The sequence below is a fragment of the Callithrix jacchus genome, chromosome 15, assembly GCF_049354715.1.
Source record: "Callithrix jacchus isolate 240 chromosome 15, calJac240_pri, whole genome shotgun sequence".
Classification (NCBI taxonomy): domain Eukaryota; kingdom Metazoa; phylum Chordata; class Mammalia; order Primates; family Cebidae; genus Callithrix; species Callithrix jacchus.
Genome location: NC_133516.1, coordinates 13,133,079 through 13,160,223, shown reverse-complemented (window position 1 = coordinate 13,160,223; position 27,145 = coordinate 13,133,079). Strand labels below are relative to the sequence as shown.

Sequence of the window (27,145 nt, the reverse complement as noted above, 5' to 3'; positions counted from 1 at the left end):
CGGCTGCGCTTGCGCGCCCGCCTCCCGCGCTGACTACAAATCCCGTCAGGCTTCGGTGCCTCCTTGCTAGCGATTTGAAGCGCTCTACGTTTAGCAAAACCACAACTACCGACGGCCTTCGAGAAACCGTCCCCGCCTCAGGGGGAGAGATAGGCGTGGCCTTAGTCGGCCCTACCAGAAATACACAGTCCAGCATACACCGCTCCACCCACCTTATTTTTTTTTCACTGAGCACTCTGGGAATTGTAGTCTCTGCACTTCTTCCTGTTTCTATTTGTTTCAGAGAGCTTTGGAATATTAATGCCGTTTGTAGAAGCACATCTGTTAAACCTCGGATTGCTGTAGGCCTTTTCTGTCTCCAGAGTTCCAAGACTGGCTGTCCTCACTTTACACACAAATAAATGCAACTTGGCAGAAGTGTTTGTGCCGAATTTACTGCTTTCTAACTGTACCTCTGATTCTCCCAAGCTTTTCTCAGACATTTGTTCCAGACATGAGCTTTTTCCAAGGGATTCAAGACCCAAGGAGAAGAGCGGGGAGGAAGGAGGCGACTACTTGGGAAGAAACTAAAGCTTTTCACAAATATGTCCATGACTGTACACTCTTCCTCGAGGTCAGCTAAAGCTTTTCATGAACGGGCCAATGTTCTCCTTAGCTATACGATTGTTATGACTTCTAGTGATAGGCATATATGCTGCTCAAAAGATGTTAAAAGAGTTGAATTTAGTTGGACATGGGATTTGAAATCTCCTCTTTGATAAACATAAGCTTTACATCCAAGCTGAGGAGATAGAGCCAACCCTCAAACATGAAGGGCTTGCTTGGTTCTTGCAGAATCTGAAGAAGATCTGTTGGCTCCTCTCTTTCTGTGGGCAGAGAGAAACTGCTGCCTTCCTTGGGCAGGACTGCACCTGTCATGGGAAGAAGGAAGGGCAAGAAAGGGCAGATCTGGTTGCAAATGTTACAGTCCTTCACAGCCTCCAGCCAGATGCCACGATGTGGCTGGATGAAGATCTGACCTCCTCCAAATCGTAGTCACAGCCTGAAGTCATTAAATGACTGAATATTGGCATTTCTAATTTTTGAACCAGCACTCAAGGCTTCAAGACTCCTACCTCTGCAAAAAGCTTTATCTTCCAAAAATACCCTAAACTGCTACCAGAGTAAATAATAATGATAAAATAATAATAATAATAGCTACCATTTATTGAGCACCTACTCTACTGTGTGCCAGGCACTGTGCTAGGCACTTTTCGTACAATATCTAATTTAAATCCTCACAACAACCCTGTGAGGTAGGTATTATTATCATCATTTTACATACGAGGGAACTGAGGCTCAGAGAGGTTAAATAACTCTCCTATCACACAACCAAAAATAGTAGAGCTGGAATTCAAACCCAAAACAACCTGACTCCAAATCCCATGCTCCAGTGAATTAAAGTAGAGACAGAGAGGAGAGGGAGGGAAAATTCAAGAAAGATTGTTGGAGTGAAATGGATATGATGTGCTGATGAGTAAGATATGGGAAGAAGGAATGTAAGCTCATAAATGTTTCTAGCTGGTGAGCCTATGTAGATTGTGATGAAGGTAACCAGGACAGGAATTCAGGAGAAACATACTTGGTTGGGCACGTGAGTCCATATGGAAATGCCCAGAGATGTCCAGTAGGTAACACTAATACAGATCTGAAGTCTGGGGGAAGTTGGGGTTGGAGCTATATATTTGGGAATCACCAGCATATCAGCAGCAATTGAGGATATCAGGATGAATGACTCCATTTTGGGAGTAAATAGAAAGGAAAGAGAAGTGAATCCAAGACAGAAAGATGGAAGCACTGATACTGACAGGCACGAGCAATTGTGGAGAAATTCTCAAGAGGGTTGGACAAGACAGAGTGAGAGCGAGAAGTACATGAAACAGCCCTGCTGTGGTGGCTGGAAGCCATGGACTGGAGTTGAGGAAAATCTAGAGTTCCCAGAAGGCAGGCAAGACTGAGTCACACTTCCAGCAAAGCCCTCTGCTCACCAAAACCCCAAGAAGTATTGTTTTTGTTTGTTTGCTTTTGAGGCAGAATCGCACTCTGTCACCCAGGGTAGATGCAGTGGTGCGATCTCAGCTCACTGCAACTTCCACTTCCTGGGTTCAAGCGATTCTCATGCCTCAGCCTCCTGAGTAGCTGAGATTAGTCAGGCACCAAAACACCCATCCAATTTTTGTAATTTTAGTAGAGATGGGGTTTCACTATGTTGCCCAGGCTGATCTTGAACTCCTGACCTCAAGCGATCTGCCTGCCTCAGCCTCCCAGAGTGCTGGGATTATAGACGTGAGCCACCACACCTGGACAAGTATTGTTAATTGAATGAATGCCAAAATGTCCCTACCTTGGTTTACCTCAAAACCTACAGCTAAGGACCTCATCTCACTTTTGACACCCCAGACCCAAAAATATGGAAGCCCAGGGGAGCCAGAATTTATAGCAGAGGCTTAAAGAGAAAACCATGATTTGTTTAAAGTGGAGAATAAGGTGAAAAATAAAACCTGGCACTCGGTCTGGAAGTCCTGGAAGTGTCCTTGCCCAGCCTCAACTGGCCTGTGGGCTCCTGTGTCCTTGCACTGGGGTGCCATGATGAATGTGAAAACGGGTAAGGTTGTGTGTGGGGTGGGAATGGCCTGTCAGTTGTGGGGCAAGTCCTCTGCTGAGTCCAGCTTGACCCAGTTTACGGGCTTTATCCAGGTGCGAAAATGCTAGGGATGTGTGGGAGTTTTGAGAGCTACCAGCAAGGGAAGAAGGATGTCAGGGGACCAGCCCCACAACCTAGGAGAGGATTAGGAGAGAGGGTCCAGCCCTTTGGGCAGGGGCCAGCCCCGAGGCTTAACTGAACTTGCATAGGCACCTGTGCGTGTCTCTGGGCATGTATGCATGCAAGAGTGAGAAAGATAAAGAGAGCTAGAGAGGCCCCCTGCAGCCTGCCATGTGTTGTGTGGCCTGATTCTCTCTGGAAAGGAGAAGAGTCTCCATGCACTGGTGAAGCTGGGCCCTCCCCAGAAGCTTAGTGACTCAGTATGTTAACGTGTGGGTGTGGGGGCTGGACATCCTTGGGAAGCCCTGAGGCGCTGCCGAAGCAGGGTTCCTGGTCTCCTCGGAGGCTGGGCCTCCCCTCGCTGGGGGCTCACAGAAAGTCAAACAGCCCGAAATTCTTGGCTGCTCCAGGCCCAGGGAAAATAAGGGGAGGAAAAAAGAAAGAAAAGAAATGTTTCAGGCCTGGAGGTGAGATGAGCCTGCTGGTTAGTAGGGTTAGGGGTCCAAAGAAACCAGCACACAGGGCAGGCAGGGGCAGGGGTAGAGCAGAGATGCTCTCTGGAAGCCAGTAGCTGCTCAGGCAACTGAGGGGGCCCTCGGGACCTCTGATCTTGGCACAGGCAGGGACAGCACGATGGCTACCGGAGGCGACTACAGCTTTAGGTTGCAAGACTGAGGCAGCAGGCAGGGGTTGGTTAGTAGGGGCAGGTGAAGCAAATGTATTTTGGTGTCATTAATGTGGGGTAGTCAAGAGGTCTGCACACATGCCTGATGGGGTGGAGTTAATATAAGGATGATGTAGCTGAGTGAATGGTGAAAGGGAGCTGAAGGGGAAATGAGAGAATGAGGGAGTAAGCATCCCGTCAAGGACACTGCCGGAGACAACTCCCAAAAGGGGGTTTGCAGAGGGGAGGAAGGGGCAGCACCAAGTCTGGTCCCGGGGACACAAAGGATTCTGGGAATTCCTGTGCAGCAGTTAGTGGGCAAAGGAAACGAACTGGGGCCAGAGGCAGGTTAGGGGGCTGCAGAGCCAATCGGTAGGTGCATTCCACCCTTGCAGCACCCTGCGAGCAGTTAGCGCACCTGGATTAAGTTCCGTTTATTTCCCTTTCAGGTACCAAACAAAGTAAAAAAGACGGACGGATGGAGAGGAACGCAGCCGGCTAGGGTGGTAGCGGAATGGAGGTGGGGCGGGGCCCTGCTCACATCACATCCACAAAGAACTCACTGGGGTTTCCCATGGCCATGCGGAAGGACTGTCGGCTGGCGGTCAGTTCCGGGGGCACTGAGGCCAGGTCGCGGCCTGGAGGGGCTCCTGGGGGCCCCATGGCCGTGGGCGGTGGGGGCATCATCAGCATGGGGGGGCCGTAGAGAGGGGGCACGCCGGGAGGACCATAGCTCGGGTGTGTGTGGTGGCTGCGAAGGCTGCTGGCCAGAGAATGGTGGCTGCGGTGGCTGTGTTCACTGGCCGCTGGGCCTGAGCGCTCGCTAGGCGCTCGCTCCCGCGGGCCCCGCAGGCTGCTGCGTGTCGTGTGGTCCGATTCGCTGCCGCTGCCCCCCGACTTTGAGTCCCCGGCCTTTGGGTCCTTCTCTTTCCTCCGATCACTGCCACTGCGGTTGGAGCCACTGCTCCGACTGCCTGTAGGAGGCAAACAGGGCCGGCATGTGGCAGTGTGGCAGCTAGGCGGCCGGTGAAGCCCGGGGTCCACCTGTGGCCTTCCACCCGGCCCCATTACCTTACCTTCGCTGTGCTGACTGCTGGCGCTGCCCCCGCCGTAGCTGTAGCCCAGCTCTGGGAAGCCCGGGTGCGGGTTGTAGGGGTGCGGGGGTGGCGGGTACTGGTACGGGAAAGCCATGGGCCAAGGGGCGGCCCCCGGGTGCGGCAAAGGGGCCAGCGTATCCTGGTCAGAGGCGCCACTGGAGCCATCGTGATCGTGGAGAGACAGGTTGGCCATGTCTGTGGAGGGAAGGCCACATGGAGCTAGGTCTTTCCAGAGAGAGGTCCCTAGCCTAGGTCAGGTGGGTTCTGGATGACAGAGACCGGGGTAGTTTCTGGCTAGAATGAGACCAGAGAGCACAGACCAGAGGGCTCCCCATTTCTGCAGACCTGCTTTGCCACCACCAGAGCCAGCCCCCGGGGTGACCCTCCTCAGGAAGGCCCTGAGTCATTATTCTAGATTCTCAGCTAAAGCTGTACCTCCCAATCTCTGGAAGGCCCTTGCGAAGCTTTTGTACTTTCTCTGCTGGCCTCGGTGGGATAGAAGCAGCAAAACTCTTTTTTATTTTGAGATGCCGTCTCGCTCTGTCCCCGAGGCTGGAGTGCAGTGGCACAGTTTTGGCTCACTACAACCTCCTTCTCCCAGTTCAAACAATTCTCCTGCCTCAGCCTCCTGACAGGCATGCACCACCATGCCCAGCTAATTTTTATTTTTATTTTTTGTATTTTTAGTAGAGACGAGGTTTCCCCATGTTGGCCAGGCTGGTCTCAAGTGACCCACCTGCCTCAGCCTCCCAAAGTGCTGGGATTACAGGTGTGAGTCACGGTGCCTGGCCTGCAAAACTCTTAGGTGGCCATTTTCTCTTCTGTTCACTCAGCCGGTGCAAGTTGGGGAATTTGGAAGGCTGAAATACCAGACAGCCACCAAGTACATCACACTTGAAGTTCATGAAGCACAAGAGAGAACATTCTCTTCTGCAGATGTCAGCACAGCCCTATGAAGAAGTCATTCATCATGTTTTTCCCCCATAAGGACAGTTAAGTCCAGAGAGGTTCAATGACTCCCCGAGGCCAGCCTGAACTGTAATCAGAACAGAGCTAAGAGTAGCTTACTTTCTCCTTAAATTTTTTTTGAGATGGAGTTTCGCTCTTGTGGCCCAGGCTGGAGTGCAATGGCGTGATCTCAGCTCACTGTTACTTCTGTTTCCCCGGGTTCAAGAGATTCTCCTGCCTCAACCTCCCGAGTAGCTGGGATTATAGGCATGTATGACCACACCCAGCTAGTTTTGTATTTTTAGTAGAGATAGGTTTTCTCCCTATTAGTCAGGCTGGTCTTATACTCCCAACCTCAGGTGATCCACCCACCTCGGCCTCCCAAAGTGCCAGGATTACAGGCATGCGTTAGCCACCTCGCCCAGCCAGTTTGGGAAATGTAGGTAATGTTTTACCTACTCCCTCACGTAGAACTAAATACCCACTAAAAGCCTAGAATGAGTGCAGGGCCCTCCAGAGATTCCCTATATAGAAGGTACTAGGCCCTGATTGCACTTTCCCCGGTGCTGCTGGGAGGGTGAGTAGGGTGGGAAGGGGCCAGAAAGAAAAAACAACTTGGGTGACTCCCCCAGTGCTCTCCAACCCGTTCCCGGCCAGGCCTGGCTCTTCACAGCACTGTCTCACCCACTAATATTCCTCATCTCATGACTCTGGCGCCCCCAGGGAAATTTCCATTCCTTAAGGGCAAGGCTGCTCCCAATGTTGGAAGTACCTTGAAGAGAGTATAAGGTGACAGTCACCAGGACTCAGTACCTTCCTGGGACACCCTCTGCTCACACACTATTTGTACCAGTTCCCAGAGCTACAAGAGAACAATAATTGCCCTTCAGGCCACCTGCCCTATTAGGGCTCTCCCAGCCCTAAGGAGAGCCAGCCCAGCCTTCCAGGAAAGCAGTCAGGAGACAGAGCTGTGAGGCTGTCTGTGGATGCTGCAGCCGAGCCATCAACCTGTCAAGAGGCCAGCAGCCAGCATGGGGAGTGGTGGTGGAGGAAAGCAGTGGTCTGTGCCAGCTCTTGCCCGAAGAGCTGATGACACCGTGAGCCTCCAGGCTGTTGTCTTGAGGCAAATGACTGCTCCTCAGGGTTACCTAGGCCTCCAGTTCTTCCCTTTGAGCCTGTAACGCCCCTAGCTGAGACTTTGGCCAGTGAGAAGGAAAAGGCCTGTTCTGTCAGTATCCTCCTGAGCTGGGCCTCTGGGAGGTTGTGAGGCTTGAGTAAGATGATGCTTTGGGAACAACCAGCATGGTCAGGCAGAGCAGGCATTTAGAAAATGCCAGGCCCAACAGGGAGATGTGGGCAGGCGAACAGGCTAGACGGGACTCTTCTTCCGCCACAGAACTCCTAGGCCTTGAGTTGGGCCCCTGGCTCTGCTGTCCTCCAATCTGGGTTCCCCAGAGTCTGCTGCCACCTCCCTGGCTACCTCCCCACTCCTAGCCAGGAGATAGGACAAGAAGGTGAGGGAGGCACATACTGCCGCAGAGGTCGCCAAAGATGTAGTAGCACTGCTCGGAGAAGGTGATCTTGTTGACGGTGTGGCGGATGAAGCCAGCTTTCAGCAGGTTGCTGGCATATTTGCGGGCCTCCCTCCGGTCAGTGAAGCCTTCCACATTGTGGTACAGCCAGTCCACCACATCTGAGCCTGGGAGCAAGGCTGCCAGTTGATTGGGGGAGCCCATCTGACTTGGACCCATCTGGCCTCATAGAAGCTATGAGGCTGGGGCTGGTTCCAGCTCAAGGGAAGTCCTGGGTCCCCCAGCCGGCCCTGCCCATCACTCCCACCTTCCCCGCATCCCACCATGGGACTCTCTCACCGATGAAGGCGTTAGGGATGGTAATCTTGAGCCACATGCGGTCACGGACCTCCAACCCTGATTCAGGGGAGGCCATGGCTTTCACGATGGCAGCCATGTCACTGTGGATGGACAGGTGGAAGTCGTCTAGGCCTGGGGGTGGGAGGCAGAATGGTGAGGCAGAAAGGGGCTTTGGAGTTGAGGAAATAAGAGTTTGCATTCTAGCTCTAACACCTAATCGTTTTGGGACCAATGCTGGGAAAATTACTGACTTCTTGGACACTCAGTTTCCTCTTCTATGAAAAAATGGGGATTTTAATATCTACTTTACAAGGCTATTTGAAGAAAGAATTAAATAATGTAAATGCAGGCGCTTGGCCCAGGGTATAATGAACATGCTATGATAATCGAAACGGCTGCCATTTACTGAATGCTTACTTTGTACCACACATTGCAGTGGTGCTTCATTTACATCCTCTCATTAAACCCACAGGAATCTGGTGAAGTTTATGTTGTAAGTCCCATTTTGTAAGAGGAAACTGAGGTCCCCTGGGTGCTCATACAGGTTCAGAAGCAAACACTGTTGAGTGGGGGTTAGAGTGCCCACTGTGGAGGAGTTGCAGCGTGGGGTCGCTGACAGGAGCTGAGTCCCCTCTCCGGCCCTCTCTGACGCTCAAGCAAGAGTCTCTACGTGGACCCTCATCAGTTTGCCCCACCTGGCCCTGTCTGCTGAGCCCAGGAGACAGGGTTGGACACTCACGCTCTGTGTCAGGGATAGAACTGGTGATGGAGGAGCTGGTGGAGGTGATGGTGCTCAGGGAGGGGCTCATGCCGTATGCAGGGAAGGTGCCCGTCATGGCTGCAGTGTGGGAGACCCAGGCCGCAGGGTCAATGGGCCGGATGGGCTCGCCTGCAGGGAGGATGAGGAGTCATGGGCCACCCACCCCACCCACTGCTGGGCCCAACAGGATAGGTGTGGGGATTCTGGGTGACAGAAGAGAGACTGGGCTCATGTATGTAAGCACCAGCGTCAGGACTGAGTCTCCCATCCACTTACTCCTGGGCAACGTGAAGCAACCACGTGGACTTGGGTCCCAGCACTTGGCTACAGTCAGGGTGATGGGCCTGAAAACAAGGGTGTCCTAGTGAAGGCAGGATGATGTGTATAGGCCAGACCACGCCCCTTACCCAGCGCCCCGTTCCATCCATACCCCGGTTTGTGCACGATCTCCCGCAGTACCCGGACTGCGTCGTCATTACTCATGTTCTCAAAGTTGATCTCGTTTACCTGGGAAAGAGGACCCGGAGTGGGACAGGCAGTTGTGTTCGGGAGGATGAAAGGGGAACTCAACTTGGTAGGTCAGGGAGTCTTTCCCCATCCAAGAAGGGGCCTCTGAATGAGGGTGCAGATGGTAGGACACCTCCCTACTCCCTATCCACACCACTACCTAGGGTGGGCACTGATACCTGTAACAGCATATCTCCTGGCTCGATGCGCCCGTCAGCAGCCACGGCCCCGCCCTTCATGATAGAGCCAATGTAGATGCCGCCGTCTCCACGCTCGTTGCTTTGGCCCACAATGGAGATGCCCAAGAAGTTATATTTTTCTGTAGAGAGTAATTTAAGATCTTAGGGGGGAGCAACGTTCCTACCCACGTTCCCAGCCCATTAGGAAATGGAAAGGGACAGGAAATGAACTGACATTTACTGATCCTGAACCAGACACTGCACTTAGCGTGCATGCTCAAACATGCTTCCACGGAATCCTTGCTGGCTGTAAGGTAGGGACTCAGTCCCATTTTATAGAGCAGGCAACTGAGGTTCAGTGAACTTAGAAGATGACTTTTTTAAGCCAGTAAGTGGCAGAGCCAGGACTCAAACTCAGATTGAAATCCCAAAGTTGGGCTCCTTTTATTATATCCAGCTGTCTCTTAAAGAGTACCTAGGCAGAAGTCAGAGAGCAAGGATGCAGTGGCTGAGAGATGCAAAGGAGTGGACACTCAGAAGTCATTTCCTCCAGGAAGCCTTCCCTGATTCCATTTTCTGCTTCTACTACTCTCTGTGCTTATCTCTGTCACAGCCCTGATGTTGAGGTACTAAAATGATCCGTTTATGTATCCGCTGATGTTTAGGAATGAGAACTCCTCGAGGGCAGGGAACAAACTCTGCGCCACTCTGACCTCAAGTCTGCCAAGTGTCTGGCAAAGAGCAGGGGCCTGAGATTGCGGTTTCCTCAGACTCACCCATGTTGAGAGTGACCGTGATGATGTTGAGTGACATGGTGGAGTCCGTGATGCTGCTGAAGGATGAGGACTGGAATAGACAGAGGCCCTTAGCAGCAGGTGGGGGTGGCAGGAATTCACTCCCACCTGGCTCCTCCTCAAGGTGAGTCCTTGGCACTGCCCCCACCCCGAGGTTCTAAACACTGCACTAAGGGGAAGGGATATAAGGAAGATCAAACCTTGGCCCTGCCTAGGAAGGGCTCACCATCTGCCCGCACCATCCCTAGCTTTCCAGACCCCATACCCGCTCAATCCGGGAAACCTTCTGCTTCCGCCGCCGCCGCTTGTGTCTTCTCATCAGGCGTGAGGCGCTGCTCTGCTCTGTGGAGCTGCTGAACCTGTGGGGCCCACAGTCGTTCCCCACCAGGCTGGCCCAGCCCTGCCCCATGAGAGGCACTGCAGGGCCTGGGTCCCCAACACAAAGCCCACAAGCCTCTGAGGGGCCCCACATCCTCAGATTTTAGGCTCCTCAGGGGTCACCTGCCCCACAATACCCATGAAACTCAAGCCCCACCTGCTGGTGGAGTCATCCTCGTCTGAGTCACAGAAGCTGGTGGTCTCCAGCTCACTGCTCATGAGGGTGGGTGAGCTGTCGTAACCACCTGGCTCTCGCCGCCGCTCCCCCTTCGCAGTTCCGTTGAGCCGGGCTGCTGCAGGGATGGAAGCAGTCGCGTTTATGCAGTGCCAGCGCAGGATGAAGGAATGAGGCAAGTCAGGGGCTGCACTGAGGCCAGGCACATCCTGAGCACAGGAAGCAGGGCAAGGCAGTGGCTAGCTGGGTGGAAAGCATGAGGAGGGTGTCTGTGTTCAGGAAGATATACCATGCTCTGGACCATCCCTCCGGCGTGGACGCTCTCGCTGGGCAGACACCAAGGAGTCCGTTTCTGTGTCATTGTCCAGGTTCTCCTGGCTGCCCCCACCAGCATGAGGGCTGCAGGGAAGAGACGTGATGGGGGAGGGGGCAGGCTGGGGGCTCCCTCCCCGAGCCCTGGGCTGAGCTGATGTGGCCCTCTCCACCCTCAGGTCACACTCACTGGAAGGATGGGGGTCGGGAGTCCCCGATGCCTCCAGTGCGCTCCATAGGTGGTGGCAGCTCTGACGGGTTGTCAGCACAGAAGGGGGCTGGGTCTGGGTGTGAGCCCTCAGCAGACACCAGCTGAAGGGGAGAAACAGAGTCAGTAGTATGTTTCTACAGGAGCACCAAAGAGAAGGGGATAGTTGGCTTCTGGCAAGGCAGGAAGGCCTAGGAAGAAGGAAGCAGGAAATACGGAGGTAGAAAAGACAGGGCTGCGTAAGGGCGGCTGAGATGAACAGTGGCCCCTCTGCCACTGCCTGCTACTGATGGGGTAGCTGGAAGACGGTGAAGTGGAGGGGGAGCAAAGAACAAGGTTCAGTGGTCTGAGCAGAGATCAGCAGCTGGCAGGAGGAAAGCTGAGGCAAGTGTCAAAGGCACAGGAAATGTTACTGTCCCCACTGTGTGTTTCTGTCTCTCGCTCTCCCTCCTTCCCACCACTCTCTCACTATTCATCAAGGTTACAGAATCTGGGGTCAGAAACAGTTCATTTAAAAAGCTAAAGCAAGATGCAGATACTAAAGCTCAAAACCACCAACTACAGTCTCAGTGATGCATTTCCCTTGTCTAGCCCAGCATAGGGATGCAGGTGGATGGAAGGCTGAGGCTCCTTACCCAGGACACCACCCGGCCATTGAAGCACGGCAGCTTGGCATTGTCATCCGAGATCTCTTCCTTCACCACTCTGCAGAGAAAGGGGGATGCCACAGAGAACCTATTAGGGTGAAAATGAAGGATCCCCAAATCCCAATTCTCAGGGGCTCCTCTATTCTAAACTGAGAATCAAACCACCAGCACAAGACTGTTCAAATGAAAGCAGAGGTGGGGGAGACCAAGGGACAGCTCTTTAGCACCACCAGGAAGATACCAGCCTTGCCTGGGCCAGATGCCTTCCTGGGGCATCCTCTGTCATCAGGTGGTTGCAAATTAAAATGGACACATCACTGCCCTCCATGCCACTCCCTAAAATCTCCAGAGTGCACTACCCATCCCCAACATCATGATTCTCCTGCGCTAGATTTTCTCTTTTCCTCTGATCCCTAATTGGAAAAAAAGTATACAATTATAATTGTCCTTCCTTTCTTAAGTGGAAATCCTAACATTGTTGTGGGAGGTGTGAACAACGAATTTAAGAAAATTAGAAAGGAGAAGTGGAGGCTGGGTGTGGTGGCTCACGCCTGTAATCCCCACTTTGGGAGGCTGAAGCGGGTGGATCATGAGGTCAGGAGTTCGAGATCAGCCTGGCCAACATGACAAAACCCAGTCTCTACTAAAAATACAAAAATTAGCTGGATGTGGTGGCAGGTACCTGTAATCTCAGCTACTTGGGAGGCTGAGGCAGGCAAATCGCTCGAACCCAGGAGGTGGAGGTTACAGTGAGCTGAGATTGCGCCACTGTACTCCAGTCTGGGCGACAGAGCAAGACTGTCTCAAAAAAAAAAAAGAAAGAAAAGAGAAGGGGAGAAGGCATTTACTGGACATTTTCCACATGCCATTATGATAATTAATAGTAACACTCGATCTCTCTCACACTGGTAATCCCAGCACTTTGGGAGGCCAAGGCAGGAGGATCACTTGAGGCCAGGAGTTTTAAGATTTGCCTGGTCAACATAGTGAGGCCCCGTCTCTACAAAACAAAACAAATACAAAAATTAGCCGGGCATGGTGGCATGTGCCTATGGTCCCAGCTACTTGGAGGGCTGAGATGGGAAGATGGCTTGAGCCTGGGAGTTCGAGGCTGCAGTGAGCTATGATTGTGCCACTGCACTCCAGTCTGGGTGACAAAGAAAGGTAGGTACAATGGGGAAACTAGGCTCAATAGGTTCAATAATTCACCTAAACTCCTACTACTAGCATGTGAAGAGCTGGAATTTGAATCCTGGTCAGCCTGAGTCTAACATCTGCATTCTTACCTATTATACCACCTTATCTCCCTAGAGTTAGAACCTATAATCTTCATATCAGCCTCAGTGGGCAGATAATATGATCTTCATTTCATGAAAAAAAATTGAGAAACAGCAACTTATCCAAGGTCACAGGACTAGTAGATATCAGAGCTTGTCTGACTCCAAAATCCATACTCTTTCCATTGTATTTCACATTCTTTACTATATAATAACAGAGGTAATGTGGGTCTGTGTGGAGGGTGGATTCGGGAGGACAATGATATGAGGCATGAAGGGTGTGGAATGTGGCCAAGGGACTTGTAGTTTGGACTAGGGATGTAGTGAAGCAAGAAGTTAAGATAGTAACTGCAGTTTGGGGCTGGGAAGGGGAGTGGAAAAGTTTGAGGACCCTCAGACTGTCAAATATGCCAGGAGTACAGAGATGGGAAGACGTGACCAGGGGTAAGATGACGCATAACTGGGAGCTCTGAGCAGAGAGGGAAGATAGCAAGGAGGAAGTTGGGAAGTCTAGTCCTGCCTTGATTTTTTTTTTTTTTTTTTGGAGATGAAGTCTCACTCTGTCACCCAGGCTAGAGTACAGCGCTGCAATCTCAACTCACTGCAACCTTCACCTCCCGGGTTCAAGTGATTCTCCTGCCTAAGCCTCCTGAGTAGCTGGGATTGTAGGAGTCTGCCACCATGCCTGGGTAATTTTTGTATTTTTAGTGGAGACGGGGTTTTACCACATTGGCCAGGCAGGTCTCAAACTCCTGACCTCAGGGTAATTCACCCACCTCAGCCTCCCAAAGTGCTGGGATTACAAGCGTGAGCCGCTGTGCTCAGCCCACTTTGTTCTTAGAGCAGCTTCTGCCCAGAGCCGGAAACGTGCTTGGCTCCTTGTGATGCTCACATTTTTGGACTCACAGCCAAGTTCGCAGACCGAGCCTGCCCTTCCCACTCCCATCCCTCTCTGGTTCCTCCATCATTCCCAACATCACAGTGACCCTTGGAAAGCAGCCCAAATCATCCTACTCAGGCCTACCATGGCAGAGAGTGTAGAAAGGATAGGCTAGAGGCCAGGCGCTATGGCTGACGTCTGTAATCCCAGCACTTTGGAAGGCCAAGGCAGGGGTGGGGGGAATCACCTTAAGTCAGGAGTTTGAGACCAGTTTGACCAACATGGAGAAACCCCTTCTTTACTAAAAATACAAAATTAGCCAGGCATGGTGGTGCACGCCTGTAATCCCAGCTACTCGAGAGGCTGAGGCAGGAGAATCGCTTGAACCCGGGAAGCGGAGGTTACAGTAAACTGAGATGGTGCCATTGCACTCCAGCCTGGGCAACACGAGCGAAACTCCATCTCAAAAAAAAGAAAGGATAGGCTAAAAAGAAGGGACAGAGAAGAGGCTCAGACCCACCAGCCAGTGTGGCCACAGGGTACTATAAGCTGGCAGCCCCACAGGACTCAGAGGAAAAGGGAAGACATGGGCCACATGGCACAGCCTGCTTTGGAGGGGGTCTGCCTATGGGTGGGAAAATGCTGCCGAGTCCCTACCCACCCCTCCCCTAGCAGGCCCCCCACACTGCTCCACACTACACGTTTCCTCTCTTTCTGGGGGTCATCAATAGGTCACCAAGGCTCTGCTGACTCACAAGAATCAGCTGATCTTCAGCAGCTTTGGGGGACCTCGGTCAGGCCTTACTCTCCCACCATCGAGCTGAATGTCTGGGGGTTACACAGCACATACACACACACACACACACACACACACACACACTCATGCCCCAAACGGAGTCAAACAAATATGGGCTCAAATTCCAATTCTGCCAGTTACTAGCCTACCAATTTCTCCAAGCCTCTGTCTCATCCTGGTAACTGGATCCTCAAAGGCCAAGCATGATCCAGGCATTACAAGCTAGTTATATTGTCACTTTCTAGCAGGGTCCACACACTATTTCTAACTACATACATGTTTTTAAGGGCAGAGCAAATACATCTATTCATCATTCATTGTTCATCCTATTAAAATGCTTTGGCTGAGAGCCCAGTGGGTTTTGGTAGCTTGCTACTGTAGAGATCTCATGAGAGACTGTGGTCCAGTGGATAGTTCACGGAAATATATTGCAATCCAGGAAGTGGTTGGACCCGCAGGAGCAGCAGGTGTTCACTGGATAGACATCTGCTGAGTGTTACACAGGTGTCAGGATATAAAGATAAGATAAGCCCGTGCGGTGCTCACGCCTGTAATCTCAGCACTTTGGGAGGCCAAGGCGGGCAGATCACTTGAGGTCTAGAGTTTGTGACTAGCCTGGCTAACATAGCAAAACCCCATCTCTACTAAAAATACAAAAATTAGGCAGGTGTGGTGGCACACACCAGTAGTTCCAGCTATTCGAGAGGCTGAGGCAGGAGAACTGCTTGAACCCAGGAGGCGGAGGTTGCAGTGAGCCAAGATTGTACCACTGTACCCTAGCCTGGGTGACAAAGCCAGGCTCCATCTCAAAAAGAAAAAAAAAAGGAAGGCCCATAGGGAGGACAGTGTATGACATGGAGCAGCAAGCCACCGTAAATGACCTGATCGCCATGTTGCCCCTCTCACAGCTCAACATCAGACTAGCAGTAGGTACTTTACTTCCATGTACCATCCACCATGCCCTCAATGCTAAAGATGTTTATCCTTCCTCCATTTTTCAAATAACTTAAGATGGCAGTCCGGCTGCAGTGGCTCATGCCAGTAATCCCAGCACTTTGGGAAGCTGAGGCGGGTGGATCACCTGAGGTCAGGAGTTCAAGACCAGCCTGAACAACATGGTGAAACCCCGTCTTTACTAAAATTACAAAAATTAGCTGGGCATGGCGGTAGGTGCCTGTAATCCCAGCTACTTGGGAGGCTGAGGCAGGAGAATTGCTTGAACCCAGGAGGCAGAGGCTGCTGTGAGCCGAGATCGCACCACTGCACTCTAGCCTGGGTGACAAAAGCGAAACTCCTCAAAAAAATGAAATAAACAAAAATTTAAAAAGATGTCTGAGCTTACCCTGAGCTTGAGAAATACTTTTGGAGACCAGATGGGACTTGAGGAGTCCTCAGGCCTCACAAAAGAACCTCAAAGGCTGAGGCAGGACTAGAGAAACCGGAGAGACAGCAGCCTTCCTCTGCTGACAACTTTCCCTTCTGTCAACTAGGGTCAATGGCCCCCGCCTGAACCTTGTCTTGTGGAACTTGGAGAAATGGTGCTCTTATCACCTCTACAGTTTGCCAAGGCTTACCACCTCCCTCGGAGAGGATTCATCAATAAAATGGTGACAATCATGACACTTAAAATTTTGTGATTAAGGGTTTTGATTTGAACCCAGATTCCTGATGTCAAAGCAAACTCTGCCTCTTATGAGCTGTATGACCTCGGTTGGGCAAGTTACTTAAGCTTTCTGCGCTCTAGTTTCCTTTTGTTTGGTTGAAACAGGGTCTAACTCTATTGCCCAGGCTGGAGTACAGTGGCACCATCACAGCTCACTGCAGCCCCAAACTCCTGTGCTCAAGTAATCCTCCTGTTTCAGCTTCCCAAGTTGGGACTACAGGCACATTCCATCACGCCTGGCTCATTAAAAAATTTTTTTTGTAGAGATGGGGTCTGGCTATGTTGCCAAGACTGGTCTCGAACTCCTGGCCTCAGGCGATCCTCCCACCTCAGCCTCCCAAAGTGCTGACATGACAGATGTGAGCCACCATGCCTGGCATAGTTTCATTTGTAAACCAGAGATACCATTATACTATCTATTTCACAGAGCTGTTTTGAAGATTAAGTGAGTGAAGATTTGAAAAACATTTAGATTAGTCCCTGGCACACTAAGCATAAAAGGAGTGTGTTAAATAAGTGATACACACACACACACACACACACACACACACACACACATCCACATGCTATTAGTCAGCTATTAGTCCTCTGCCACAAGACAGCCGTATCAGGTCTCCTGCTCATTTATCCCTCTGAGGATAAAAACAAAATCATCTCCTCCACTTTATTATTATATTTTTGAGAAGGAGTCTCACTCTGTTGCCCACGCTGGAGTGCAGTGGAGCAATCTTGGCTCACTGCAACTTCTGCCTCCCAGGTTCAAGCGATTCTCCTGCCTCAGCCTCCTGAGTAGCTGGGATTACCGGCACGTGCCACCACACCAGACTAATTTTTTATTTTTAGTAGAGATGGGGTTTCACCATGTTGGCCTGGCTGGTCTTTAACTCCTGACCTCGTGATCTACCTGCCTTAGCCTCCCAAAGTGCTGGGATTACAGGCGTGAACCACTGAGCCCAGCCTCCACTTCATTTTTAGCACTGTTTTCAACCCTGCTAAAATGGTCCAACTCTGATATTTTGGTTCAAGTACCACTGACGTTTGCAAGATGGCTTCAGGTGGCACATAAATTAACATTGCTTAGTTCAATCATTAAATATTTACGTTAAACGTATTTTAGAAAGAAATATAAATAGAAAATCAGACCTATGGTTTCACATTATTGCTTGGTTTAAGCTAAGAAAAAGAATGAGTGGGCCGGGTGTGGTGGCTTGCACCTGTAATCCCATCACTTTGGGAGGCTGAAGCAGACAGATCACGAGGTCAAGAGATCAAGACCATCCTGGTCAACATGGTAAAACCCCGTCTCTACTAAAAATATAAAAATCAGCTAGGCATGGTGGCACGTGCCTGTAGTCCCAGCTACAGGAGAGGGAGGCTGAGGCAGGAGAATCATTTGAACCCGGGAGGCGGAGCTAATTTTTTATTTTTAGTAGAGATGGAGTGCATGCCCACTGCACTCCAGCCTGGGCAACAAGAATGAAACTCCGTCTCAAAAAAAAAAAAGATTAAGAATGAGTGGACTGACACTGGATTTAAAGAAAAATATTAACAGTGACTGGTGTAATGAGGGCCCTCTTATAACTACAGTTTGGCCTGCCTCAATAGCAGCCTTGGGAGAGTGACAGCAGCCCAGAGTTGTCCAGGCTTAGGAGGCAGGGGCCAGGCCTGGTGGATCTAGAGATAAGTGGAGGTTGGAGAGACAGCCTATCCTAGCCCTGCAAGGCATCTGGATCTGGGATGGCCCCAGGGCACTGGACTCTGGCTGATCTTCCCCCATTCCTTACGTGGAGGCTGTAGCTTGATCCCTTCTAACTCTATTCTCTTGCCAGGCCAAGGCACCCACCCCCTCACCCAGACCCCTTCTGGATCCATCCCTCCTCAGAATCTTCCAATCAGAGGTACCTGTCTCTGGGCTGAAGGCAGACAATCGTCACCACAGCAGGAGCACCCCACCCCAGGGCAGGAACAACAACAGAAACCAGAATAGTTAGAATCTGCATAGCACTGCCCACTGTACAAAGGACTCTCACACACAGGATTTCAGGGGCTCATCCAATCCTGAGTTGCCGAGCAGAAGGTGACAGCAACACACGACAGGCATTAGACAGAAGATGCTTGCTTCCCAGGGCTAGGTGGGTCAGGGGCTTGGGAGAGAAGCCAGACCGATGAACACTGGGGAGAAGAATGTCTCCTCTTGGCTGTGGGGCCTCAGCTCCAAAGAGCAGTCCAGGCCGCAGGCGAGGGCTGAAAAGGCAGCCTTCAGGCCTGGTGGGGCCTTCCCCAACGACTCCAGGCCCAGCGCCCAGCTAGTGAGGCGGCAGGCTAGTGTGGGCGCCTTCCCCTCCTCCAGTCTCCTGGGAGTTGGGGGGTTCGAGGGGATCTGGCTGGCCCCCCCTGCTCCAGGCCAGCTGCTTCAGAACCTTCCGGCTCCAACATTCCATCCCCTCTTAAAGGGGAAGTGACTGCCTCCCAACTCTGCCTGTCCAGATCTCTGCAGCTGGGTGGAAGGGAAGACCCCACCAGGGAGGGGAAGATGGAGAACACCAAGAAACTCTTCCTGGCCCTCCCATCCAGGCCCCAGGCCCTTCCCAACGTCTCCCCCTTGGCCACCATCTGGAGGAAAAAGGCCAGAATTGGAGGAAAATCAGCACCTGGGTCAGTGAGGACCAGTCCTCAGGGGTCAGGCGCTCTGTTCCAGTGACAACACCCCCAGCAGCCCACAAGGGAGAGGAGAGGCAGTTAAGATAAACATGAGATCTGCAGACCCTGCTCCCGGCCGGCGCCCGAGCACCCCCGTCACCCCTCCCCCAGCTCAGAGTCCCAGCAGAGCACTCAGCTGCAGCATACTCCAAATATGGCTGGGAGCTGCGCTGCTGAAAAGACGAAGGGGCGAAGAACCAGGGCCACGCAACCCCAGTCTGCGGAAAAGGTGGCGCCGGCCCCTCGGCAGGAGGAGGACAGAGACTCGGGCTCCGGAACCAGGTGGAGGGGGGGGTGTGTCTGTCGCTGGGAGCCACTGGTCCCTGAGGAGGTGAGGGGACCGCACGGCAGGAACTCTGATTGCTCTCGGGGAGCTGGACGTCCCCTTCAACCAGGGAGGCCCAGGTCCCCGCTTCAGGGATGAATGGCAGTCCCTAGAGCGGCTGGAACCCACGGGGCCCCAATGGGCCGAGTCGCCCCTGAAGTCAGAGCGGGGCTAGGAGCGGGTGAGCGAGGGAAGTCGAGAAGGGTTGCGTCGTCCCTGGGGAGCCGCCTCTGGCTCCCGGGGGCGGGCAGGGGCCATTCTCACCCGAAATCGTCGTCCATAGACTTGAAGAAGAACTTATAGCTGGGTCGCTGCAGAACGCCCTTAAAGTCCGCCAAGGTGACGCGCTCGGCGGGCAGGGGCAGCTTCACGAGGTACGGCGTCTCCTGCCCGTCCAAGTGGTAGATGATCTTGGTCTCGCCCATGGCTCCGGCCTCGGGCCCGGAGGCCCGCGCGCGGCCTTGCTCAGGCGGCCGGGCAGAGCCCACACGGCGGCGGCGGCGGCGGCGCGCGGCGCGGCCCGGCGGTTCAACCCAGCTCGGCGGCGGCCCGCGGCGCCAGCTCCCTTGTTCTCCGGCCGCTCCCGGGTCCCAGCGCCGCCCGCCGCCGCCGCGGCCGCCGCTTCCGCTCCCCACTCTCCCGGCTGGGCTGGAGGCCGCTACTCTTCCGGTGGCCGCGGCCCTCCCGGCCCTGGGCTGCGTCCCGGCCCGCTCCCCTCCCCCGGCCCGGCGCGGCCTCGCCCCGCCCCGGCGCGCCCCGCCCTCGGCCGCCGCACGGAGGCGCCGGCCTCGCCGGCCTCGATGGACTTCCACCCGGCTCCGCTGATGTCCCGCCCCCTGGCCGGGCCGCCCCGCTCCGGTCCCGGGTCCTTAGAGACTGAACGGGAGATTCACCGGGAGGGCGGCGTTCCCGGAACCGCGAAGTCCTGACTCTGGACCTGATTGGGATGGGTTGTTCCTCTGCGGTCCGAGAGGAGTGGAATGCAGGGATTGCTTTGGTCCCCAGAAATGGTCTACGGAAAGAGGGTGGCTCTGACTCTGGATCCCTGGAGGAGAGTGACGGCAACATGGCCCTTCAGGGTTTCTTGAGAAGCACAACTGCTGTCACGTTGTCTACGAAACTGATCTCCTCAAGGGCAGGACAGCATCCAGTTCGATTCCTCCCTATAGCCTTAGCGTCCAGTTGCAAGGCAGTGGTTCAATAAATTATTAAATGAAGAATAAGTTAATGCATGCACCCCGGACAGTAAGTCACCAACCCGAACTAGGTATAGCCTGTTCCTCTCAGACCTCCTTTTAATTCATTTACTAAACACCGAGGGCCTACTATGTGTAAGGCATACTGCGTGAGATATAGCGGTAGCAAGACAGACATGGCTGCTCTCAGGACCTTCCTTCTGCTGGAGGGAAGCGCATAGGCTTGTAAATAGCTTCAGAGTGGCAACTGCTATGAAGAAGGTAAAACAGAGTGCTGTGATGGGATCAGGGGAAGTCGGGCACAGTGGCTCATGCCTGTAATTCCAGCACTATGGGAGGCTGAGGCAGGTGGATCACCTGAGGTCAGGAGTTTGAGACCAGCCTGGCCAACATGGTGAAACCCCGTCTCTATTAAAAATACAAAAATTAGGCCAGGTGCGGTGGCTCACGCTTGTAATCCCAGCACGTTGGGAGGCCGAGGCAGGCGGATCACAAGGTCAGGAGTTCAAGACCAGCCTGACTAACATGGTGAAATCTTCTCTCTGCTGAAAATGCAAAAATTAGCCAGGCATGGTGGCGTGCACCTGTAATCCCATCTACTTAGGAGGCTGAGGCAGGAGAACTGCTTGAACCTTGGAGGTGGAGGTTGCAGTGAGCCGAGATTGTGCCACCACACTCCACCCTGGGCAACAGAGCAAGAAAAAAAGAAAGAAAAATTAGCTGAGTGTGGTGGTGGGGGCCTGTAATCCCAGCTACTCAGGAGGCTGGGCAGGAGAACTGCTTGAACCCAGGAGGTGGAGGTTGCAGTGAGATCATACCACTGCACTGCAGCCTGGGCGACAGAAGGAGACTCTGCCTCAAAAAACAACAACAAAACAAAAAAGATAGTGACCAGGGAAAGAAGTTTCTGGGGGTTAGAGAAGTCCCTTTCCAGACGACCAGACCTAGAAATAGAGCGTATGAAGTGGCTATGAGAAGATCTGGGTGAAAGCATTCTAGGCAGAGGTGCAGGGAATATACGGGCTCAGCACAGGAATAAATGTGTCACATTTGAGGAAAGAGAAGGCCATCGTGACTAAAGGGACAGTCCTCAATGAGGCTCAAAACATGGACTGGCCAGATTACATAGGACCTTGCATGCTACGGTCTTAAGTATAGGCTCCTTCTACTCCATTTTGTACACTGTTGCCAAATTAGCACTAGAATAAGAAGCTTTCAGATATCTCTTCTACTCAGAAACCTTTGCACATTCTCCAAAGCCCCCAAATATCCTTAACATATCAAGGCCCTCCGTAATCTAGCCTCTACCTACTTTTCTTTTATAGACTTTTGTCTCATATACCGGCAATTTTTTTTTTAATTTTATTTTAGAGACAGGGTCTCGCTATATTGCCCAGGCTGGAGTGCAGTGGCTATTCACAGGCGCGATCCCACTACTGATCAGCACGGGAATTTTGACCTGCTCCGTTTCTGACCTGGGCCGGTTCACCCCTCCTTAGGTAACCTGGTGGTCCCTGTCCCGTGAGGTTACCATATTGATGCCCAACTTAGTGCAGACACCCCATCGGCATAGCACACTGCAGCCCAGAACTCCTGGGATCAACCACCATGTTGGGCTCCTGGCCAAATTTTGACTCCAGGCAAATGAACTCACTTGGTAGCTCCTGCACACACCTTATATATTGTCCCTTTATACACTTTCCTCCACCTTCTTTACATTTTTTATCAAAGGAATATGTTTCCAAAGTCAGACCGTATTTAAAAAGCTTTTTAACAAAACAGCAGTCCTCCTCATTGGTATAGTGGTGAGCAAAAACAAAAATCCAGCAGTTCTTTGTCCCATTTCCTTCTCACTCTCAGTACTCATACTTCTTCATTTATGCATTCTAGACATTCCTTATTGATTTCCAAATTTGATTGATGATTATCTGTCTCTCTTCCACCTTTCCCTTCCCTCTCAAAATAGTGAAAGACCCCTCTCTTCCTTGGTGCTGCCTACAGAGGTGGCAGCCATCTCCTCCGCAGCACTACTGGCATTCATTGCGCAGTGTCATCGCCATTTTACAGGCATCATGGCCACCCTCAGCCTCCTTGTGAAGCCCAAGATTGTCAAAAAGAGAACAAAGAAGTTCATCTGGCACCAGTCTCACTGATATTTCAAAATTAAGCAGAACTGGCAGAAACCCAGAGGTGCTGACAACAGGGTTCAGGGGCCAGATCTTGATGCCCAACAATGTTTATGGGAGCAATGATAAAACAGCACATGCGGCCCAGTGGCTTCCGGAAGTTCCTGGGCCGCAACGTCAAGGAGCTGGAGGTGCTGCTGATGTGCAACAAATCTTCCTGTGCTGAGATCACTCACGACGTTTCCTCCAAGAACCTGAAAGCCATCATGGAAAGAGCTGCCCAGCTGGCCATCAGATTCACCAACTGCAATGCAAGGCTGCACAGTGAAAAAAATGAGTAGACAGTTTATGTGCACGTTTTGTGTTTCAATAAAACTGTAAAAACTGCAAAAAAAAAAAAAAATAGTGAAAGCATGCTTTTTGGCTAAGAAAATACAGTACTTAGTATTGACCTTATTTTGACTGAGCAGATGTTCGATGCTAAGTCATGTGTGTTTTATGATTGTTTCCTCTACAGCCTTTTCATTTCCTCTGACTTTAGTCATTGCCTTGTTTTTCCATGTTTTAATATATTATACTTACCATTAATTCTTCTCATGTAATCTAATAGTTTCTCAATACACTCTTTGTTCACTCAGTCAAAGCTATTACATAATCCATCAGTTCCATTTTTCCTGGAGCCTTCCATTCTTTTTTTTTTTAGATGGAGTCTCACTCTGTCACCCAGGCTCACTGCAACCTCTGCCTCCTGGGTTCAAGTGATTCTCCTGCCTCAACCTCCCAAGTAGCTAATATTACAGGCACCCACCACCACATCCAGCTGATTTTGTATTTTTAGTAGAGACAGGGTTTCACCATGTTAGCCAGGCTGATTTTGAACTCCCGACTTCAGGTGATTGCCCGCCTTGGCCTCTCAAAGTGCTTGAATTAGAGGCGTGAACCACTGAGTCTGGCTGAGCCTTCCATTCTTTTGTTCTGGTCTGCACCACTCACTGACTGTCTCAGCCTGTGGGCAGCTCTCATCGTGGCACTTCTCTGCATCCTCAAAATTCCCTTTACCGGTCTCTATGTTTTTTTTTAATCTGTTAATTTCTTTTTTTTATATTGCAAGCCCACAACGAACATCATATATACCTGTCTCCATGTTTAATCTGTTTCCAGGATACTTTACTCCTTTGTTTTATTTATTTGTTAATTGAAGCAGGACCTTGCTCTGTTGCTCAGGTTGGAGTATAGCGGAGTAATCATGGCTCACTGCAGCCTTGAAATCCTGGGCTCAAGCGATCCTATCAAAGTCCTGGGATTATAGGTGTGAGCCACTGCACCCAGCCAACAGTAAATTACTGAATTAATAACAGGCCCATTCCTATAATCCCAACACTTTAGGAGGCTGAGGTGGGAGGATCACTTGAGCCCAGGTGTTTGAGGACCACTCTGGGCAACATAGCAAGACCTTGTTTCTACTGGGGCAGGGGAAGAAATGGCTGGATGCATAGCTCACGTCTGTAATCCAAGCACTTTGGGAAGCCAAGGAGGTTGGATCACTTGAGGTCAGGAGTTCGAGACCAGCCTGGCCATCATGGTGAAACCCCATCTCTGCTGAAAATACAGAAATTAGCCAGGTATAGTGGCTTGCTCCTGCAATCCCAAGACCGCACCACTACACTCCAGCCTGGGTGACAGAGTGAGACTCTGTTTCAAAAAAGAAAAAAAAAAAAGAACATTTTAATTACTGATTTTTCTTTTCTTTTCTTTTTTTTTTTTTTTGAGATTTGAGACTGAGTTTTGCTCTGTTGACCAGGCTGGAGTGCAGTGGTATGGTCTCTGCTCACTGCAATCTCCACCTCCTGGGTTCAAGCAATTCTCGTGTCTCAGCCTCCTAAATAACTGGAATTACAGGTGTGCACCACCACACCTGGCTAATTTTGTATTTTTTTTTCTTTTTTTTTTAAATAAAAGATGGGGTTTCACCACGATGGCCAGGCTGGTCTTGAACTCCTGACTTCAGGTGATCCACCCACCTTAGCCTCCCAGAGTGCTGGGATTACAGGTGTAAGCCACCGTAACTGTATTTTTAATAGACATGGGGTTTGACCACATTGGCCAGGCTGGTCTTGAACTCCTGGGCTCAAGTCATCCACCCACCTCGGCTTTCTTAAGTGCTGGGATTATAGGCATGAGTCACATTGCACCCAGTTTTTTTTTTTTTTTTTTTTTTTGAGGCAGGGTCTTGCTCTGTGATCCCAGCTGGAGTGCAGTGGTGTGATCATAGCTCACTGTAGCCCGGAACTCCTGGGCTCAAGTGATCCTCCCATCTCAGCCTCCCGAGTAGCCGGGACTACAGGTGCACGCCACCACCCTTGGCTGATAATTTTAAATATTTTGTAGAGATGGGGTCTTGCTCTGTTGCCCAGCTGGTCTCAAATTCCTGGCATCAAGTGATCTACTTGCCTTGGCCTCCCAAAGGGCTGGGATTACAGGCATGAGCCACCATGTCCAGCCGATTTTTCCTATTCTCTTTCTGGAACCCAGTAGATGATTTTGTGATTTGGGGCCTTATGGATTAATCCTTTATTTTCTTATCCTTTTCTCCTGTTTTTTTTTTTTTTTTTTTTTAATAGATAAAATATTCATGATTCGATTCAGGAAGTATGTAAGAATGGAAATACAGTGAAATATCACCCTCCTATTTAGAATCCAAAGTCTCCAATTCTCAAGACAAGGAATTAATTTGTTTCCTTTTTTTTTTTTTTTTGGAGACAGTCTCACTGTCATTAGGCTGCAGTGCAGTGGTGCAATCACTGCTCACTGCAGCCTCCGCCTCCTGGGTTCAAGCGATTCTCCTGCCTCAGCCTTCTGAGTAGCTGGGACTACAGGTGCACGCCACAACGCCCGGCTAATGTTTTGTATTTTTAGTAGAGATGGGGTTTCACCATGTTGGCCAGGATGGTCTTGATCTCCTGACCTTGTGATCGGCCTACCTCAGCCTTCCGAAGTGCTGGGATTACAGGCGTGAGCCACAGCACCCGGCCTTATTTTTAATTTTTAAGAACCCTTCTCCAATTCTTCCTTTTTAAAGTACTTCATAGACACAGTATCTTCTGAGTTTCAGGAATGGTTAATTGCAGCTTTTTCTCCATGAAGTGTTCAAAAGCTGCCTGCTTTGTCATTGTTTCAATTTTCTGTTTGTTTTGGTCTGTCATACTGGAAGGTTACTCAGGTGTTTAGTGGTCCTTGGCTGTCTCACCATATTTAATGGTGAGATACCAAAGAGCAGATTGGAAGTTCAGTCTATGTATAAGACTTATTATCAACCAACAGGCTTCACTGCAGGGCGACCATGTCGGGGAAAAGCTGACTTCTTTTGTTGTTGAAGAAACCAAAATTGTCAGTATGAGTAGGCATTTTTTTTCCTGCAGTTGTTTCTTTTTAAAATGGAGGTTATGTCAGTGTGTGCTGGTGTTGAGACTCACCACTCATATATTTTCACTTAATTCTTCATTTTCAGTCTAATACCGCACCTCTATCCCCACTATGCCTGCTCCTGAATGCAGAGGCTCTAATAGTTTAAGTTCTCCTGGATATAGTAAATATCTCCTGGATATTCTGAAATTTCATGGGCTTTTTCATTCATTATGCTGGGCACAGGTGGGCAGTCTGTCTGGAAAACTGTGACCTTTCGGCTTAGGAAACCTAAAGTCTATCTTTGCTAATTTTTCCTCTACCATTTCTCCAGAGACAGAATCTCCCATTTAATGCAGGGGAGAAGTAGGGGTAATCACTCGGCTGGATCAGATGAGGTTGGGACTTGGTGGGGCTTTTTCTTACACAGATCTTTGTGTAGTCTCCTTCCACCCACCCCTAGTTCTCAGCATCAGTCCATACCCTCCTCCGAGGTGCTGAACCTTTTCTAGGTTGAGAAGGGCACATTGGCTTGCTTCTTGTCACTAACTTCCTCAGCAGGTAGAACCCACCTCATTCTGCTGTTATGTCATTGATCACTCATTTTTCCAAAATGTTGACATCTCTCATTCATTGTCACCTCCCATTTTCCTTATCATTGGGTCACATGCCTTTTTTTTTTTTTTTGAGACAAGTTTCACTCTTGTCACCCAGGCTGGAGTGCAATGTCATAATCTTGGCTCACTGCAACCTCCACCTCCCGAGTTAAAGCGATTCTCCTGCCTCAGCCTCCTGAGTAGCTGAGGTTACAGGTGCCTGCTACCATGTTTGGCTAATTTTTTTTTTTTTTGAGACAGAGTTTCGCTGTTGTTACCCAGGCTGGAGTACAATGACGCGATCTCGGCTCACCACAACCTCTGCCTTCTGGGTTCAAGCAATTCTCCTGCCTCAGCCTCCCGAGTAGCTGGGATTACAGTCGTGCACCACCATACCCAGCTAATTTTTGTATTCTTAGTAAAGATGTGGTTTCACCTTGTTGACCAGGATGGTCTCGATCTCTTGACCTCATAATCCACCCGCCTCAGTCTCCCAAAGTGCTGGGATTATAGGCGTGAGTCACTGCGCCCAGCTGGCTAATTTTTTTTTTATAGTTTTAGTAGACATGGGGTTTCACTGTGTTAGCCAAGATGGTCTTGATCTCCTGACCTCATGATCCGCACACCTCAGCCTCTCAAAGTGCTGGGGTTACAGGCGTGAGCCACTGTGCCTGGCTGGAAGTAATCTCTTTCCAAAAATGCTCTGTAGACTACTTCTGATTTCTGCTATACATTCGGTACATATCAGGAATGCCCTGTAAGTTACTTATATCTCACTGCTGTACTAACTCCATGCCATAATGCCAGAATCTTCATACTAGACACTAGATCCTATACCGGA

The 27,145-nt window shown here is 50.9% G+C and overlaps 1 protein-coding gene across 8 annotated transcripts; it reads right to left on the bottom strand.

The window, feature by feature from the left end:
- Positions 1-1,185: 1,185 nt before the first annotated feature.
- Positions 1,186-19,693, bottom strand: DVL3 (dishevelled segment polarity protein 3). 8 transcript variants are annotated; one of them, XM_035275235.3, is made up of 16 exons: positions 19,249-19,693; positions 11,332-11,401; positions 10,679-10,800; positions 10,466-10,575; positions 10,159-10,294; positions 9,889-9,982; positions 9,606-9,675; positions 8,830-8,969; positions 8,574-8,650; positions 8,420-8,487; positions 8,123-8,272; positions 7,384-7,515; positions 7,044-7,211; positions 4,544-4,759; positions 4,031-4,441; positions 1,186-3,204 (listed from the first exon to the last, which is right to left on the bottom strand). In XM_035275235.3, the coding sequence occupies exons 1-16, from the start codon at positions 19,407-19,409 to the stop codon at positions 3,173-3,175; spliced, it is 2,157 nt and encodes a 718-aa protein (XP_035131126.1). In that variant the 5' UTR covers positions 19,410-19,693; the 3' UTR covers positions 1,186-3,172. The 8 variants fall into 8 exon arrangements, with proteins under 8 accessions (XP_035131126.1, XP_035131127.1, XP_035131129.1 ...); XM_035275236.3 differs by having other exon boundaries at positions 10,159-10,291; XM_035275238.3 differs by lacking the exon at positions 19,249-19,693 and adding an exon at positions 17,862-18,365.
- Positions 19,694-27,145: the final 7,452 nt, after the last annotated feature.